This window comes from Thamnophis elegans, chromosome 10 (assembly GCF_009769535.1).
Source record: "Thamnophis elegans isolate rThaEle1 chromosome 10, rThaEle1.pri, whole genome shotgun sequence".
Taxonomy (NCBI): Eukaryota; Metazoa; Chordata; class Lepidosauria; order Squamata; family Colubridae; genus Thamnophis; species Thamnophis elegans.
This window is the reverse complement of record NC_045550.1, coordinates 62,708,461-62,728,797: the sequence shown is the minus strand read 5'-3', so window position 1 is coordinate 62,728,797 and position 20,337 is coordinate 62,708,461. Positions and strand designations below refer to the sequence as shown.

Genomic DNA, 20,337 nt, shown 5'->3' with positions numbered 1-20,337 from the left:
TAAAAGATGCTTGCTCCTGGGGAGGAAAGCTATGGCAAATCTAGACAGCATACTAAAAGCCAAGGATATCCCCATGCCAACACAAGTGCCTATAGTTAAGGCTGTGGTTTTCCCAGTTGCAATGGATGGCTGTGAAAGTTGAACCACAAGAAAGGATGAGTGCCAAACAATTGAGGCCTTTGAACTATGGTGCTGGAGAAGACTCCTGTGAGTCCCTTGGACTGCAAGGCGATCCAACCGGTCAGTCCTAGAGGAGATCAACCCTGACTGCTCTTTAGAAGGCCAGATCCTGAAGATGAAACTCAAATACTTTGGCCACCTAATGAGAAGGAAGGACCCTGGAGAAGAGCCTAATGCTGGGAAAGATTGAGGGCAAAAGAAGAAGGGGAGGACAGAGAAGGAGGTGGCTGGCTGGAGTCACCGAAGCAGTAGACGTGAACTTAAATGGATTACAGAGGATGATAGAGGACAGGAAGGCCTGGAGGAATGTTGTCCATGGGATTGCGATGGGTCGAATCCCACTTTGCAACTAACAAAGCAGGAAAATGGTGAAACACAATGCCTGTTCTTAAAAATCAATAATGTCAGCAATAGGTTTTTCTTTGCATTCCCCACAACATTGTTTTGGAACCACAAGTCCCAAAATTATTTATATCCTAACAAGGAAACAAAAATGAAATGCACAGGTACAGGTACAGTATAGGTGGTACCTTGCTCAGTAGTAGTAACTGTGAAAGGGATCTTGGAGTCCTAGTGGACAACCATTTAAATATGAGCCAGCAGTGTGCAGCAACTGCCAAAAAAGCCAACACAGTTCTAGGCTGCATAAATAGAGGGATAGAATCAAGATCACGTGAAGTGTTAATACCACTTTATAATGCCTTGGTAAGGCCACACTTGGTATACTGCATTCAGTTCTGGTTGGCACAATGTAGAAAAGATGTGGAGACTCTGGAAAGAGTGCAGAGAAGGGCAACAAAGATGATTAGGGGACTGGAGACTAAAACATATGAAGAACGGTTGCAGGAACTGGGTATGTCTAGTTTAAGAGAAAGAAGGACCAGGGGAGACACGATAGCAGTGTTCCAATATCTCAGGGGTTGCCACAAAGAAGAGGGAGTCAAACTATTTTCCAAAGCACCTGAGGGTAGGACAAGAAGCAATGGGTGGAAACTAACCAAGGAGAGGAGCAATTTAGAAGTGAGGAGAAATTTCCTGACAGTTAGAACAATTAATCAGTGGAACAGCTTGCCTCCAGAAGTTGTGAATGCCCCAACACTGGAAGTCTTTAACAAGATGTTGGATAGCCATTTGTCTCAAATGGTGTAGGATTTCCTGCCTAGGCAGGGGGCTGGACTAGAAGACCTCCAAGGTCCCTTCCAACTCTGCTATTGTATTGTATTGTATTGTATTGTATTGTATTGTATTGTATTGTATTGTATTGTATTGTATTGTATTGTATTGTATTGTAAGGAATTTGTGTAGCCCTGACACTTATACCATATCTAAGGTGTCAGGTCTGGAGGCTCTCAAGCAGGACTCAATCAAAAGATTTTAAACTACTCTGCTAGCTAGCACGGTAGACTGGACAGATTCTGTAAATGAAATGTTTTGCACCTGTATTACTGAGCAAACAAGCAAAAGTGCAATCCCACAATTCAGCCAGACAATAGAAGTATTGTTGGAAAAGAAACTCTATGATTGCGCAAGGTTGACCCCAGACTGAGTGTCTATAGCAACAACAGTTGATCAAAAGCAGCCTGCAAACTCAAATAACATCATTTCTGAAAAAGAAAAGCTGTAATTCAGTTTGGGGCAATTTGAAATGTTTTTATTCCTATTATTGGACAAAAGGGCAGTGTTCTATATTGAATTAGGCCATCCTGCGTGAAGGACAACAAAGGGTCAGTGTTATTTATACCTTCCTAGATTTTGAAAACTAAGATCCCTAAAATTTAGGTTTTTACATTATCAAGTACAGGTGGATCCTTTTTATCATTACAACTTAATCCAGGAGTTTTTGATTTTCCAGTTCTTCAGAAATTATACTTTTTTGTTGACAAGTGATTAAATTAAACAGTTAAATTACATTAAATAAATCAAATAATTCTAAATATGATACAGCAGCGGGGGCGGGGGGCAAAGTCATCTGTTAAAAGCCATTTACTACATGATGGGACCCAATTTTATTCTGCTGTGGACAGGTTTTAAATGCCAAGTTTGCATCAGGAAGGGCTCCCTCCCTTGCATCTAGCCCAGAGGTGGGTTCCTACCAGTTTGGATCAGTTTGGCTGAACTGATAATAGTTTTCTGGCCAGGGTTGATGGAACCAACAGTGACCATAGCCTGTGAAGCCCCCGAACCAGTTCCCTGGTCCCTTCTCCTGTCACCGGCATGTTTCTGCGCATGCACAGAACAGTTTTCAGTAAACTGCGCATGCGCAGCAACATGTGCTGGGTGCACGTTCAAGCAACGCGTGTGCAAAATGCCCTCTCTCAGCCAACCAGTAGTAAACCGGCTAGGAACCCACCACTGCTCTAGCCACATCATGTGGCAACCTCTTTCTTCTTACATGCTCTCCCAGGGGCAGCTCTAATAGGAGTCAAAATAGTCCGTTTTCACAATATTGTATGGCTTACTTAGCTTCAATGTACAATTCAAGCAATTTTATGTGCATTAACCTCTCAGAATTATAGTTAACATTGATATTAACTTTTCTTTATCTGTAATGGGTTAAGTTGACTACCTTATTATAGTGTTAGTAAGACAATAGCAGAGTTGGAAGGGACCTTGGAGGTCTTCTAGTCCAACCCTCTGCCTAGGCAGGAAACCCTATACCGTTCCAGACAGATGGCTATCCAACATCTTCTTAAAGACTTCCAATGTTGGGGCATTCACAACTTCTGGAGGCAAGCTGTTCCACTGATTAATTGTTCTAACTGTCAGGAAATTTATCCTCAGTTCTATGTTGCTTCTTTCTTTGATTAGTTTCCACCCATTGCTTCTTGTTCTACCCTCAGGTGCCTTGGAGAATAGTTTGACTCCCTCTTCTTTGTGGCAACTCCTGAGATATTGGAACACTGCTATCATGTCTCCCCTAGTCCTTCTTTTCATTAAACTAGACATACCCAGTTCCTGCAACTGTTCTTCATATGTTTTAGCCTCCAGTCCCCTAATCATATTTGTTGCTCTTCTCTGCACTCTTTCCAGAGTCTCCACATCTTTTCTACATCGTGGGGACCAAACCTGAATGCCAGTAGTAAGTAGTTTACATTGTATAAATACTGCTATATACCTAATTAATTCTGGTGGAGGAGATAGAAGAGGAAGAGGAAGAGGAAGAGGAGGAGGAGGAGGAGGAGGAGGAGGAGGAGGAGGAGGAGGAAGAAGAAGAAGAAGAAGAAGAAGAAGAAGAAGAAGAAGAAGAAGAAGAAGAAGAAGAAGAAGAAGAAATCAAAACAATGTTCTGTTCTTGGCTGAGAGTTGTTTTAAAAGCTTCAGAAATATAAATTAAGTTTATGGGGCATATAGCTTGCCTCAAGGGTATACAGGCAATATTAACTATGTTTTTCTTCAAATAGAGCACTATAGCTATCTAAAAATAGTCTTTTATTTAAAAAAAATATTTAGCTCCTTTCATTCCACAAGACATTTTACGCAGTTCCATTATTACAGGAATAGAAGGGGTTTTATTAAAGCTTGGTTTATTCTGTTGGCCATGGTAGTATTAAAAAGTGGATATTGTTAACAGGGCTATAACGTTCATATAGTTTAACCACAGCAGACGATTTGAGAAATTTTTTTATTACAATATTCACTTTACAATCGAAATGGATGATTATGTAGGTTACTGGAACAGCTAGCGAAATGGGAAGGCAGAGCAGAATTGATTGGAACAGATTATTTAAATAAATATGTATCACAAACAGTGATCAGGATTTGTTTTCCAGGCTGTATGCAAACTACAGAAACTTTTTGGATAGACTGGAAATTTTGTAGAATTGTTGTTTTTTTCTGAAAGAAGAAAATAAATTAAATTGAGGGTTTTGGGATTTGAGGATCAAGAAAGATGTGGAGTAAATAGGGGGTAAGAGTATTTGTAAAATAGATGGGAGAGGAACAATAGGAATGTAATTATCAAGAACAAAGGAGAAATTTCCTGACAGAACAATTAATAAGTGAAACGTCTAGCCTACTGGAGGTTTTTAAGAAAAGATTGGATTTGTCTGAAAAAGTATAGGATTTCCTGCTTGAGCAGGGGGTTGGACTAGAAGACCTCTAAGATCCCTTCCGACTCTGTTATTCTGTTGAAAAAAAGGCCGGAAATCACTTATATTTCTTAAATTTAGTTTCCTTTTCCTTTTTTTCTTGACTTTTTTTTCTTTTCCTTTCATTTTGGTTTATCTTTTACCATATGAAAACTCTTAATAAATATAAATAAAAGAATTTGTTTGACTGTCCTTAATGTCAGAAGGATTTTTTTCTTGGAAATATTTTTTTCATGAAATTGGTGTGTGTGTGTGGATTTTAAAATGTACATTAAGTACATTTCACCCTCTCTGCTAAATTAAGAACAGCATTTCACCCTCTCTGCTAAATTAAGAACGGTTGTAAATATTGAATGCATCCCCCTTAACCCCATTCCAACTCTTGTACCCTAATCTTATAATGCATTTTTCCTTGGGTTTGAAAGGTTGAGGTCAAAAGCAATAAATCTTCCTTTCTCATTAAGATTTTTGTAGTAATTATGCCTGCTTCCCTCGTGCAGTATATAATGGAGGTTTTATTACTACATTATTGATTTATTTCTCTTTGTAATTCTGTTAACTAATATACCAGCTGGACTCCAAACTTATATCAGAAAAATAATATCCATTTGATTATCTAGTAAGGCATCTGTAAACCCAAGAGATCCATTAATCAGCAACTAGGCCTATATTCAGCGTGAAGTTTCTTCTGGACATCTGTAATCTGCACTGTCTTCTCTAATTTAGTTCCTCTTTTGGGTATTGTTCTCCCATTTTAAAGATTTGTGCTTTTTCTCTTTTTCTCCATTTCTAGAAATGGCAACCAGCCATTCAACAGTTGGCTTTATTCTTAAATCGGGATTTCCCTTGTATCGCAGGGAGCACCAATACATATAAAGTTAATTTGTTTATCCAAAGAATTAGCCATAAATCATTCTCACAAAATATGATTGGCTTTTTGTAACACCATGTTCTGTTTACATGTAGTCCTCAACTTACAAGCATTTAGCAATTTCTGGCAGTGACAATGGCACTAAAAAAATGACTTACAATTGGTCCTCACATTTATGACCGTTGCAGTATCCCTTCGTCATGTGATTAGAATTTGGGTGCTTGACAGCCAACATTTATTTACAATGATTGCAGAGTACTGGGGGTCATGTGATCGCCAATGGAGACTCTCCCAGTCAGCTTTCAACAGGCCAAGTCAATGGGGGATGCTTAAGGACCACATAATTAGCAACTGAAGTGATTCGCTTAGGAACAATGGCAAAAAAAGGTTCCAGGCACGACTTACTTAACAACTGCCTTGATAAGCAATGGGCATTCTGATTCCAACTGAAGTTGTAAGCCGAGGGCTATTTGTTCGCAGTTCGTATTTTCAAAGTGTTGTGGTTCATCATGGCCTCCTGGTGTATTGAGACTACAACTTCCAGAATTCTTTGTTAACATTGGCAGTGGAATTTTGGGAGCTGTGGTCCAAGATGCCTGCTAGACACCAGACTGCAGAGACGGGTAGAGTGTATATTCTGTATGTCTCGGCCAGTCGTGAGTTAACTGATGCTGTGTCCTCCCTCTCGCAGTGTCTGGAGGCTGTTAGGGGTTGGATGGGAGCAACGGGTTGAAACTAAACTAGTGTTCCTGCCAGTTGTAACCTCTTCTATAGGGGAAGTTCCAGAAATCTACAGTGCCGTTTAGAACCGGTTCCAGCTCCCTCCCACCGCCCGTCTACACATCATCAAGATGAAGAGCAAGTGGAGGAATTCTGGGAGTTGAAGTCCACACGTCTTAAAGCTGTCAAGTTTGAACACCTCTGAGGTTTTTTTCTAAAGGGTTAGGGGTGCAAGGGTCTTGTAACTTGACAGCTTTAAGGCTTGCGTGCTTCAAATGCCAGAGTTTCTGAGCCAACATTTTGGTTGCTAAGCAAGAACGTTGGTGAGTTTCATCACATTTTACAAGTTGGCCATGCCCACTCAGTCACATGGCTGACAAGCCACTCCCACACAGTCACATGGCCGGCAAGCCACTCCCACAAAGCAGGCCATACCTACAGAAGAGGTTCTAAAAAAATTTGAAACCCACCTCTGAATTAAACCCTTGCAAGACGGAGTGGCTCTGGGTTTGGGATTCGTTGGCTCAGGGAGAATTGCCACCTTTGGTCTTGGATGGGGTGGCACTACCCCAAACAGACTCTGTGCATAATCTAGGGGTTTTTCTGGACTCACGACTCCTGCTCGAAGAACAGGTGGTGGTTGTGGCCAGGAGGGCCTTTGTGCAATCGCGGGTTGTGCGCCAGTTGCGCCCTTTCCTGGCCCTACTCACAGTCACTCATGCCCTAGCAACTTTCCGTCTTGACTATTGCAACATGCTCTACATGGGGCTGCCCTTGAAGAGCATCCAAAAGCTCCAGAGGTGGTGATAATAACTTACAACCTCAACTTTTTTACTTTGATACAATAGTATATGTCAGTGATGGCTAACCTTTTTGCCAGTGCGTGCCAAAAGTGAGAGGAGCGTGGGGTGGGTGGGTGCGCGCACATGCCCACACCCATAATTCTGCATAGACAACCTCCCGCATGACCCCCACTTTTGGGATGTGATGGCGCGGTGGACCCATTTTTCGCCCTCCCCAGGCTCTAGAGTCTTCTGGTGGGCCTGGTAAGTCTGTTTTTCAGAGGCTTTATAGGAGCCTGGCAGTGGTGGGTTTCAAAAAATTTTCGAACCTACTCTGTGGGTGTGGCCTCCTTTCTGGGAGTGGCTTGCCGGCCATGTGACCTGCTGGGAGTGGCTTGCCAGCCATGTGTTTTCTCTCTCTCTCTCTCTCTCTCTCTCTCTCTCCCTCTCCTTCCTTTTGTCTCTCTGTCTCTTTTTCCTTTTTTTCTTTCATCTCTCTCACTTTTTCTTTCCTTTTTCTTTTTTTATATATTTCTTTTTTCCTTTCTTTCTCTTTCTCTCTCTGTGTGAGTCTGTGTTTGAGTCTGTCTGTGTGTGTGTGTGAATGTGAATGGTGGGTTTCAAAAAATTTCGGAACCTCTTCTGTAGGTGTGGCCTGCTTTCCGGGTCCACTGGTGGAACCTCTTCTAACCGGTTCGGTAGATTTGACGAACCGGTTCTACCGAACTGGTGCGGACTGGTGGGAACCCACCTCTGGAGCCTGGGGAAGGTGAAAATGGCATCCCCTGTCCCCTCAGAGGTCCTCCGGAGGCTGAAAACAGCCCGATTTCCTATTTGCATGTTGGGCCATTTTTCTCTTTCCAGAGGCTTCGGAGGGTGAAAAATGGCCCAACGCACAAACCAGAAGTTATAGAATGGACTTCCAGGTTTCCCGTGGGGCCGTTTTTCTCCCTCTGGAGGCTTCAGGGAAGCCCCAAGGGCAAAAAATGGGCAAAAATGATGGGCAAAATCAGCTGGCCAGCGCGCACATGCGCATGCTGGAGCTGACAGAGCAATGCCTCATGTGCCCTAAGAAATGGGTCTGTGTGCCACCTGTGGCATGCGTGCCATAGGTTCGCCATCACGGGTATATGCTAACCATTTCTATGACAGAAAATCTATCTAATCAGCAAAAACAAAATCAAAGTTTCGGGGGGACGACGTGTTTCATCACAAGCACAAAAATCCAGAAGTGATTTCCAAATAGAAACAAAATTAAATATATTCTTTGGATAAAGGAATTGATTCCAGCCTCTTCTTTAAAAGCTTCGGAATGCATTGTGCACATATAAACTCAGTGAGTTTTAAACACATCATGAAGTCGCCATTTTGACTGCCTTGGTCACACCTCTGTATGTAGAGCAATTATTGCCTTTCTTATTGTACACAGTCATTCCAACATTTCAGCTCCAATCTTTAGCTGGAGAGGATGAATTCATTGTCAGAAAGATCTGTGTCTGTATTTAAAAAAAAACAAACCCAATACTATAACAAGGTGGCCACTATATTCTTCAATAGTTCTCAAGATGGTCGTTCTGAAGCAGAAATATTTTTAGCCAGAAAGTTGTCAGGCTGGGCGTGTAGAATAAAAAGGATTCTGCATTACGCTGCAGTCACCCATCCAAAACAGGTATGTGAATTGCTTTGAATTTCTCCAGCCTTAGAAAAACAGGACAGGGTTTTAATCCTTGTTATTGCTGATGCTGCATTTCCTACCAGGATGTGCTTCCTGTATTGTGATTATGTATTTTGTATAATGATTTTTGTTTTCATTTGCAGGAATAATTATAAATTGAAAGTAGAGACGGGCTCTTTTGCATCCCAGAGATTAATTGCTAAAATTTGGGGTGGGTGGGTTCATGAGCCTTCAAGGAGATACACAAATTAATCAAAATAGTGGTCAGGATTATGGGATTAAAAACCTGCCCCATTATGACATCTTCCTGCATGATAATATTTGGTTGCACAGCCAGGACCACATCTTGAATTTTTAAGAAAACTAGCTCTCGCCCCCAAATATTCTTCAATATAACAAGAGGGGAAAGAACAAAGTTTATCAGGCAAAAGAGAGATAACTCTTCTGCCCTTTATAAACTCATATTTTTCTGGATATCTTCTCCTTTATAAACTGTGCAATAATTAATATGTGCATATACTGATAGGATGTGTTTCAGTTCTGTGTCTGTGAAGTAGCTTAACTTTAACAGAAGGCCCATCAAATGTCTTTTAAAAAGAAAATAAATGTTTGGAACGCTTTGGAGTTGAGCAGTGTAGACGTATCAGAGATGGATGGTTAGATGGATGGAAGGAAGGATGGATAGATAGATAAATAGATACAATAACTGAATAATAGATACAGAATGATTAAATTATGGGAAGAATGATAGCTAGATAACAATGACAGAATGAATGATAAAATCATATAGAATGATAGACAGAATGATTGAATGACAAATAAAATGATTGAACAGAATTACAGTTCAAAGGAATGAATGAATGAATGATAGATAGATAAGATAAGATAAGATAAGATAAGATAAACTGGCTAACAGAGTTGGAAGGGACATTGGAGGTCTCCTAGTAGAAGCCCCTGCTCAGGCAGGGAACTCTGTACCATTTCCGACAAATGGCTGTCCAATCTTCTTTTAAAAAGAAAGAAAGAAAGAAAGAAAGAAAGACAGACAGACAGACAGACAGACTGACTGACTAGATAAAATGGGCTAAGGTAAAATAAACAGGCTAAGAGGGAAGGTCTTGGGAGGTCTTCCAACCCCCTGCTCAGGCAGGAAACTCTATACCATTTCAAACAAATGATTGCCCAATCTCAATTTAAAAAGAGATAGATAGATGATAGATGTATGTATGTATGTATGTATGTATGTATGTATGTATGTATGTATGTATGTATGGATGGATAGATAGATAGATAGATAGATAGATAGATAGATAGATAGATAGATAGAAAATAGGTAGGTAGGTAGGTAGGTAGGTAGAGATAGATAGATAGATAGATAGATAGATAGATAGATAGATAGATAGATAGATAGATAGATGACAGATAGAAAGAAAATGGTAGGTAGGTAGGTAAATAGAGATAGATAGATAGATAGATAGATAGATAGATAGATAGATAGATAGATAGATAGATAGATAGAAAATGGTAGGTAGGTAGGTAGGTAGATAGATAGAAAGAAAGAAAGAAAATAGGTAGGTAGGTAGAGATAGATAGATAGATAGATAGATAGATAGATAGATAGATAGATAGATAGATAGATCGGAAGGTAGGTAGATAGAGATGATAGATAGATAGATAGATAGATAGATAGATAGATAGATAGATAGATGATAGATAGATAGATAGATAGATGATAATGATAGATAGAAAGAAAATGGTAGGTAGGTAGATAGAGTAGATAGATAAATAGATAGGTAGGTAGGTAGGTAGGTAGGTAGGTAGGTAGGTAGGTAGGTAGGTAGATAGATAGATAGATAGATAGATAGATAGATAGATAGATAGATAGATAGATAGATAGATAGATAGATAGATAGATAGATAGATAGATAGATAGATTATCTGGGCATGTGTTTGTCAGACCTGGGCCCATGAAATTTCTCCCCCCTTCCGCCCCTCCTGTGGACAGATAAAGAACGCAGGTCCCTCGTCATTATGGGCCAGGTAATAGAAGAGCAACTGCCTATTTTCCGCCGCCACGTCTCTCAGGAAACCCATTTGCAGCGTCTTCACACAAGTCGCCCAGCCTGGCCACAACCACCGCCGTTTCTTGAAAGCCAAACGGGAGGGAGGGGGGAGGGGCGGGACTCCTGGAGGGAGAAGAAACCGGGTCTGAGGAGGGAGAGAGAAAAAAAGATGCCTAGAAAACATCCTGAGGGACCAATTTCTATTTTCAAAAATTATTTTTTTTAAAAAAAAAAGAGGGGGGGGCAGTGAGCCTCGCTTCCCCGCGCAGCTGGGAATGGTTTCTCCTGGGTTAGGCGCCGGGAGACCCCTGGGTAGATTCCGCTCATTTCAGCCAGAGCGAGCCAAAGAGCGGAGAGGGGGAGAAATACGGGAGCAGCAGCAGCAGCCGCCACTGGCCCATTAGCGGCGCCGGGATTCGGGGATTCGGGACCGGCGGGCGGCGTCCAAAATGCACGGCGCCTCTGGCGACGACCTTGCCGGCGGACGCGGGCGGACGAGCATCGCCGCGGGGGACGTTACGAGAGCCGCCCGCGCTAAGTAAAAAAAAAAAAAAAAAAGGCAGGTGCGACCCGGCAGGCTTGTGTGTGTGTGTGTGTGTGTGTCGCGGTGGGAGTGGCAGCGGCATTGTCCCCGCGTCGGAGCTGCCTCCTCTCTCCGGCAAGGCGTCTTTGGAGACAAGGTTGCGGGGCTCGGTCTTGGAGGCTGCGCCGTCGGTCCCCGGGCGTGTGAAATGCTGGTCTGGCTGAAAGAAGAAGAAATGTCGCATCGGGAACTCAGCCAGCGCCTGGCAACGGTCATCACCCATGTGGGTAAGGATGGCATCGCTTGGGCTTCCTTTCCCCAACCCGTTTGGGGGATTTTGGGGTGGGGGCCTGCGGGGGGGGGGGGAGAGAAATCGCCGCCCTCTCGCCTTGGGTGATGCCCGTAACGTTGGGGAAGGTTTTTTTATGTCAGTGTTACGGATGGGGAGGGTGGGGGGATCTGGGGAGGAAGGAAAGATGGGGGGAAATCTATCTATCTTATCTATTGCATGGCAAAAGGGGTTTCCATTTTTCTGCCTGCTGAATGTTGGCCCAAGCTGGCTCATTCCTTATTAATATTATTATAATAATATCTCTTTTATTCATTAAACATGAAACTCAGTCAACTGAACATTTAAAAATGTATCACAAATATCATTGACTGGCGCTGATGGTTGATAAGAGTTGTTGCCAGCATCCTAGGTATCAATTATTATTATTATTATTATTATTATTATTATTATTATTATTATTATTACTACTACTACTACTACTACTATTACTATTACTATTACTATTACTATATCTTTGGTGAGATTCACAGCCTTTGGGGCTGGTTGGTAACTCAACAGCTCCAATCCTAACCAAGGACCTATTAACTATTATTATTATTATTATTATTATTATTATTATTATTATATCTCTTTTATTCATTAAACATGAAACTCAGTCAACTGAACAGTCAAAAATGCATCACAAATACCATTGACTGGTGCTAATGGTTCATAGGGGGTGCTGCCAGCATCCTAGGTACATCATCATCATTATCATCATCATCATCACTATTATTAATATTATTATTTTCCAAGTTGGAATTGATTCATGATTTCTTGGGGGGGGGGTGTTCTCAGCAAGCTTGGGATGATGTTGGTGTGTGTGTGTGTGTGTGTGTGTTTTAATGATCCAAGAGGAATTGCTGTTCTCCCTGGTTTTGAATGAAATCGCCTCCCTCCTTCCCCTTTCCACTGATACATTCTGGAAGGCAAAAAAGAAATCAGCTGGGGAGAGGAAGGGAGGTAAAAAGCCACTCTGGGCCTCCCACCTCCCCACAGGTGAGCCTTTCCACCATCAATGCCTTGTCTGCAACAGAAGCAGGAATATAGTCAGGCCAGGATTTTTTGGCTTGGTCAGTCCCTTAATCCAATGAATGGGGACACTTTGGTTGGCGAAGCTCCTTCGTAAAACTGTTGACTCATTGAAAAGACAGCTGTGCTATGGGTGGCATCTTAAAAGAACTGCTGAGTTGGAAAATGCTCCAATTCCAGCCAGAAGAGGTGGTGTAAATGTGTGTGTATGTGTGTGTGCTTCCTTGTGTCTCCGCTAAGTGCATAAAATGAGGGGTGTGTATGTGTCAGAAATTAACATTATTTGCTAATTCTATGATTTGGTTAAAATGTTTCTGCTATAGAGCAGTGTTTCCCAGACTTTGTGACTTTAAGACCCGTGGACTTCAGCTCCCAGAATTCCCCAGCTAGCATGCTAGCTGGAGAATTCTGGGAGTTTAAGTTCACAAGTCTTAAATACACACCTGAAATTCCTGGACAATTCCTTCTTTCCTCAAAATGGGAGAGCATTCGATTTCTCCTCCGTGTCTTTCTTGCCAGTGAGGTCAAGGTGGCAATTTACCGTGGAATATCACACACCTGGATTCTAGCCACTGCTGACTGCTGCAATTTGGGCCTAATTACGTTAAATTAGCTTGGAGATTTGTTGGGAAAGCCTAGCCCTGCAATTCCTATGAGAGGCGTTTTTCATCTTATGTTTCTCTTAAAAGTTGATGTGGCGACCCATTTCCCTCAAAGAGCTGCTTTGTCTGAGAGAAGCTTCCATCTAAATGTGATTCGTAAATAATAAATAAATATAAATAAGAATAATAAGTGATAAGTAAATAAAAAACAGTGGATTGCCAGCAAAAGAAGGCCACTGATATATCTTCTCCCTTATGACAAGGAGTTCTCAACTTGTAAACCCATTTGAGCTCAAGATTTTTGTTGCTGAGCAAGAATAGAATAGAATAGAATTCTTTATTGGTCTTTGATTCATAAGCTCTCAGTGTGCATAAAAAGACAAGATACATTAGTCAAGAATCATAAGGCACAAATAAACAATCAAGAAACAATATCAATACAAATCGTAAGGATAAAAGCAACAAAGTTAAAGTCATACAGTCATAAGTGGTAGGAGATAGGTGATAGGAATTACGAGAAGACTAATAGTAATGCAGCCTTAGTGAATAGTTTGACAGTGGTGAGTGAATGATTTGTTTAGCAGAGTGATGGCAGACTAATAGTAATGCAGCCTTAGTGAATAGTTTGACAGTGGTGAGTGAATGATTTGTTTAGCAGAGTGATGGCAGACGAATAATAATGCAGCCTTAGTGAATAGTTTGACAGTGGTGAGTGAATTATTTGTTTAGCAGAGTGATGGCAGACTAATAGTAATGCAGCCTTAGTGAATAGTTTGACAGTGGTGAGTGAATGATTTGTTTAGCAGAGTGATGGCAGACGAATAATAATGCAGCCTTAGTGAATAGTTTGACAGTGGTGAGTGAATTATTTGTTTAGCAGAGTGATGGCAGACTAATAGTAATGCAGCCTTAGTGAATAGTTTGACAGTGGTGAGTGAATTATTTGTTTAGCAGAGTGATGGCACACTGTTCTTGTGTCTAGTTGTCTTGATATGCAGTGCTCTATAGCATCGTTTTGAGGGTAGGAGTTAAAACAATTTATGTCCAGGATGCGAGGGGTCTGTAAATATTTTCACATTGTTGTTAAGACAGTTGTTAAGTGAATTTTGCTCCATTTTACATTACTTGCCACAGTTGTTAAGTGGATCACTGCAGTTGTTATACACACACACACACACACACACACACACTTTTTCAATTTGGAAAAATGAGCAAAACAAAAACTAGAAAGTAAGAGATAGAAAGACAAGAGAAAAAGAGAAAAAATACCATTGTGCTGCTGGAAGGAAAATCCATCTGGTTCAGTTCCACGCTGGAAGCTGGAAACAATATGGAGGCTGATTGGAAAGAAAGTTGGTTTATTGATGAAACAGAGCCACCAATCGTATGTGGTTCTGGGGCAGCTGACCAAATGGTTGAATGAGTGGATGGATCTTTGAAGCTTTAACTGTTCTGGGGGTTTGTGCAATGAAGGGACTTGTTTTCTGAAAGGGAGTTGGGCAATTCCTATTGTGGCTAATGGCTTTCATCCTGTGTTCGATCTTGGGGGAGGGGCTGCTTGTTCTAAATCCTACCATTCTGCTTTTGTCCGCTGTCAAGCTTTGCTGCAAGGAGTTTCAATATATTCCGTCTTGAATGGGTTCTGCTGGCAGTATTTGCTTTGCCTATGAATGGAGCCATCTAGAGCTTCTTCTTTCAATTAGCTCCTTAAATGCTGGCATCTGCTGTGGGCTATTAAGGAAGACTGGGGACTGCTTCTTGTTTCTAAAAATATGTTTCTCCATTTCTCCTTTGGGGAAATATAATATTCTGCCTTTTTAAAAAATATTTCTCAAAATATTTCATTCTTCAGGGTGGGGGGCTTCCCTCTTTCTTTCTATTAATCATCATACTGCACTTTCCCCCTAACTTCTAGACTTCTAGGTCATTTTTTAAATCCTCAAATTTCCAAGTCATCCATTTGATTTCCAGTGGCTGAGGTTGGATTTTATTGGATTTTATTTTGTTCTGCTGTATGCCTTATTATCATTAGGGTTATCACTAGGGATTATTATCACTTAGTTATTACTAGGGATAATAACTAAGGGAGAATATCAGCAAATAGCAAATAGCCTGAGCCTGTAAAGATGAAGTAAGGAAAGCTAAGGCTCACAATGAAGAAAGGCTTGCCACAAAAGTAAAAAAAAAACAAAAAAGCTTCTTCCAACATGTTAAAAACAAGAAAAAGGTTAAGGAAACAATTGGTCCATTGCTGGGAGAAAGTGGCAAGAAGGTGACAAGCAACAGGGAGAAAGCAGAACTATTTAACTCCTGTTTTGCATCTGTTTTTACACAAAGGGATAAAACAGTCCAACCTATCAAAAACAGCACCACAAAAATCAGATTAGGAACACACGTTGAAATAGGGAAGAAAATGGTAAGCGAGCACCTGTCTACCCTAGACGAGTTCAAATCACCAGGACCGGATGGATTACACCCCGGGGTTCTGAAGGAATTGGCAGACGAGATCTCAGAACCACTGAACTAAATCTTTCAGAGATCCTGGACTACTGGGGAACTGCCAGAGGACTGGAAAAGAGCTGATGTAGTTCCCATCTTCCAAAAAGGGGGGGAAAAATAGATCCAGGACACTATAGACCAGCGATGGGGAACCTTTTTTGGCTCGCATGCCATAAGGGGGAGAGCACAATGCAATGTGCACGCCCCCCAGTGCGCATGCGCACATGACAGGTGCTTCCCCCCCCCCCATTTTTGCATGCTTTTTTCACCCTCCCCAGGCTCCAGAGGCTTTATAGGAGCCTGGGGAGGGTGAAAACAGCCTCCCCCACCTCCTCCCTGGAGGCCCTCCGGAGGCTTCAGGGACCTTCCAGAGGCTTCCCTGAAGGCTCCGGAAGACAAAAAATGACCCTACGAGCAAACCGGAAGTGACTTTTTAAAAGGCTAAACTCAGCTGACAGGGCAACGCCTCGCTTGCCATGACAAATGGCTCCACGTGCCACCTGTGGCACACGTGCCATAGGTTCGCCATCCCGGCTACAGACCTATCAGCCTGACCTCAATACCAGGAAAGATTCTGGAAAAGATAATAAAGTAACGAATTAGCGAACACCTAGAAGCAAACAAAGTAATAGCCAAAAGCCAACATGGGTTTGTCAAAAACAGATCATGCCAGACTAATCTTATTGCATTCTTTGACAAAGTAACAAAATTAGTGGACCAGAGGAATGCCGTTGATATAGTTTACTTGGACTTCAGTAAGGCATTTGATAAGGTAGACCATAACCTACTACTAGATAAAGTAGAAGAATGTGGGTTAGACAGCATCACCACCAGATGGATTCGTAACTCCCTGACCAACCGCACTCAACGTGTAGCCCTCAATGGAACTCCATCTACATGGAGGGAAGTATGCAGTGGATTACCCCAAGGCTCTGTTTTAGGCCCAGTACTCTTCATCATCATCAATGATTTGGATGAGGGAATAAATGGGGAACTCATCAAATTTTCAGATGACACCAAGCTGGCAGGAATAGCCAACACTCCAGAAGACAGGCTCAAGATACAGAAGGATCTTGACAAACGTGAACATTGGGCCCTATCTAAGAAAATGAAATTCAATGGTGAAAAGAGTAAGGTTCTACATTTAGGCAACAAAAATGAAATGCACAGGTACAGTATAGGTGGTACTTTGCTCGATAGTAGTAACTGAGAGAGGGATCTTGGAGTCCTAGTGGACAACCATTTAAATATGAGCCAGCAGTGTGCAGCAGCTGCCAAAAAAGCCAACACAGTTCTAGGCTGCATAAACAGAGGGATAGAATCAAGATCACGTGAAGTATTAATACCACTTTATAATGCCTTGGTAAGGCCTTGGTAATAATGCCTTGACCAGCATTGTTGAGCACATTTCTTAAGAAAAAAGATTAGACAAAATGTGTTTGGCAAGGGCTAATCTTTCTTGCTTTCTGCTATTGTTCCAACTACTTCTGAATATTGGGGAAGAATAGATTGAGGTCTCCCACTATCCACTGTCAAGCTTTTTCCCAGCTTCAAGCCATGAGGCAGGTGCAAAAAAAAAAAAGCCAAACCCATGTTTGCATTCAGTCTCTTCCCACACTCTTTGGTTACATTATTTGTCAGCCATAAAAGGGGATTATTATCACCGCATAAGCATTGAAAGGGCTGGAGGAATTATATTGCCACAGCTTCCTCCTTAGATTATTTTGCCCTGTTGGGGGTTTTCAGCAATTAGTAGTTGCAAGTAGAAATTAAACCGTGGTTTTTCAGGGACTTTATATTGTGCAGTTTTATCCAAGCCAGCCACTCGCCCTAAACAAAAACCTTCTTGGAAACTTCATTCAACTAAGCTCCATTGCAAACTTTAAGTAAAAGCTTCCTTCTTTCAATACATTATCTAACATAGGTTTTCAAAGCAGTAAATGTTTCCTTTGTTTTATCCAGACAAAGTGGGAAATGAAGAGGGGCCTGTAAGAAAGTAGGTAGGCATTTAGTAAAGTGACCCTAACAATCATGGTTTTAGGTTAATAAACCAAGTTGTAAGATGGGGCAAAACCCACTTAACAAACTTCTCACTTCACAACATAAAAAATTGGGCTTAGTTGTGGTTGTAAGTTGAGGACTGCCTATATATCACAAAGTTATTAAATCATATAAAGTGAACAAAATGATTACTGTGTAATCTACTCCAATTATGGTAACTGGGAAGATTTTGCTTTCAGAAACCCAAAGAAACTAGTTTTATGTCTTTCCATATTAGTGGAGGGCTCGGTCTCTTTTTTTGGTAGTTCTGTAGAAGAGGACCAGGCTGAGCCCGAGGAAGGGGTCACTCTCAGGTCCCTTCACGCCCACGAGAGATCTAAGTCCAGCTCATTTTGAATGCCATTGACTCTTATCTACCGCCAATTTGCTTTGACTGTTAGTAATTCAGATTCTTGTAGGGAGTGTTAGCACACAATAAACCCATATTAATTTGAACCACCTTGGCTCATATTTTCCTGCATTAGGAACTCTCTAAGAAGATGATTTTGATAAGAAGTACACATAGCTAGGATAGGTTTGTGATTGTATCACCCATGGTCATTGTCCAGAGCAGGGGTCTCCAACTTTGGCAACTTTAAGCCTGGCGGACTTCAACTCCCAGAATTCCCCAGCCAGCTTTACTTTGCTGGCTTGGGAATTCTGGGAGTTGAAGTCTGCCAAGGTTGGAGACTCCTGGTCCAGAAGTTCGGAAAAGAGGTTTTTCCAACTGTTAGGCAAATTAGAATGTAAGGGACATGGCGGCTCAGTGGCTAAGATGCTGAGCTTGTCAATCAGAAAGGTTGGCAGTTTAGTGGTTCGAATCCCTTGTGCCACGTAACGGAGTGAGCTCCTGTTACTTGTCCCAGCTTCTGCCAACCTAGCAGTTTGGAAGCATGTAAAAATGCAAGTAGAAAAATAGGGACCACCTTTGGTGGGACAGTAATAGCCAGTGGTGAAATTCAATTTTTTTACTACTGGTTCTGTGGGCGTGGCTTGGTAGGAGTGGCAGGGGAAGGATATTGCAAAATCCCACCCCACTCTGGGGCCAGCCAGTGGTGGCATTTGCCGGTTCTCTGAACTACTCAAAATGTCGGCTACTGGTTCTCCAGAACCTGTAAGAACCTTTTGGATTTCACCCCTGGTAACAGCCTTCCGTGCGTCTTCAGCATTTAGTCATGCCTGCCACATGACTACGGAGACGTCTTCGGACAGCGCTGGCTCTTTGGCTTTGAAACGGAGATGAGCACCGCCCCCTAGAGTCAGGAACGACTAGCACATATGTGCGAGGGGAACCTTTACCTTTAGGCAAATTAGAATACAGGTAGTCCTCGACGTACGACCATAATTGAGCCCAGAATTTATGTTGCTAAGTGAAAAATGCGCTAAGTGAGCTTTGCCCCATTTAATGACTTTTCTTGCCACATTTGTTAAGTGAATCACTGCAATTGTTAAATTAGTGACACGGTTGTGTTAAGTGACTCTGGCTTCCCCCATTGACTTTGTTTGTCAGAATGTCGCAAAAGATGGTAACGCGACTGTGGGGCACTGGAACCGTCATAAATGTGAGTCAGTTAGCAACCATCCGAATGTAAGTTACGTGATTGTGGGGATGCTGTAACAGTTACAAGTGTGAAAACCAGTCATGCTGTTGTAATTTTGAACGGTCACTCGGTGAACCATCGTAAGTTGAGGACCACCTGCATTGCCATTCAAGAATAATGGTAGTCCTCCACTTGTGACCACAATGGAGGCCAGAATTTCCATTGCTGAGCAAAGTGGTTGCTAAATGAGTTGCTCCTGCTTTTACAACTTTTATTGCCACAGTTCTTAAGTGCCAGGGGTGGACTTCAAAGATTTCAGTTCTCTGCCCGGTTGCTGGGTGGGCGTGGCCATGGTGGGCATGGCCTAGCCAGCCTCCTGCACCATGTCAGGGAGGCGGCGGGTTTTTTGCCTTCCACAGGATCTGGAGCAGTGGTGAAATCCGTTTTTTTTTTACTACTGGTTATGTGGGCATGGCTTGGTGGGCATGGTGTGGCTTGGTGGGCGTGGCTTGGTGGGCATGGCAGGGGAAGGATACTGCAAAATCTCCATTCCCATCCTTCTCTGGGGCCAGCCAGAGGTGGCATTTGCCGGTTCTCCCAACTACCCAAGATTTCCACTACCCGTTCTCTAGAACCTGCTGAATTTCACCCCTGCTCTGGAGGCTTTTCTTGAGCCTCTGGGAGAGCGAAAATGGGCTTGTTTCCAGTCTTCTGGAACCTCCCAGGAGGCCCATTTTTTCCCCTCCCCGAGCCTCCACACGGGCCCTGTGCTTACCCCACATCCAAAATAGGCCACGTGGATGGATACTCCTGGGAGGGGAAGGGTGGTTGTGGCCAGCCAGTGGTGGGATTTGGAGGTTCTCTGAACCGGTCATAACATTAGCTATGGGTTCTCCCGAAACCTGGTCAAACCTGTAGCAGCTCACTCCTGCTTAAGTCTTTTCCCACATTTGCTCAAGTGACAGATTCAGCCATGAATCCAGAGTGAGCTGTATCAGCTTAGTAGAGGCCAGGAAAAGGACACTTTTTATGGTGAGGGAAATGGTTTCTTTCCGAAGCCTTTTACAAGCTCATATATCTTCAAGGCTGTCGAAGTCCACTATTCCTGCGTTTATTACATAATTGCTTTTTATTTCATGGGGGCGGGATGGCTATTAGCGGACTGGAGAATTTTTGCTTTTTTATTGCTCATCTTGCAGGGTAATCTCTGGTAAATGTTTAGTTGATAGATCGCCATGAACTTCCAGGACTAGAGGCTAACCTGGAAATAATGTAAAAAATAAAATTCCGGAAACAGTTAACAAGAAACAAAATAAAGCCCCCCCCCCCATGTTTAATAAAATCTCCAGATGCTGAGCTTGATCATGGGAATGAGGCAACAGTCTTTTAA

The 20,337-nt window shown here is 42.3% G+C and overlaps 1 protein-coding gene across 1 annotated transcript in view; it reads left to right on the top strand.

Annotated features, from left to right (window-relative positions):
* The first annotated feature begins 11,010 nt into the window (after positions 1-11,010).
* LOC116513722 (probable guanine nucleotide exchange factor MCF2L2) overlaps positions 11,011-20,337 on the top strand; it is a 73,620-nt gene continuing 64,293 nt past the window's right edge. Inside the window, exon 1 of the mRNA XM_032224905.1 lies at positions 11,011-11,189. Coding sequence (XP_032080796.1) covers positions 11,111-11,189 — 79 coding nt within the window. The 5' untranslated portion in view covers positions 11,011-11,110. The remainder of the gene's footprint in view (positions 11,190-20,337) is intronic.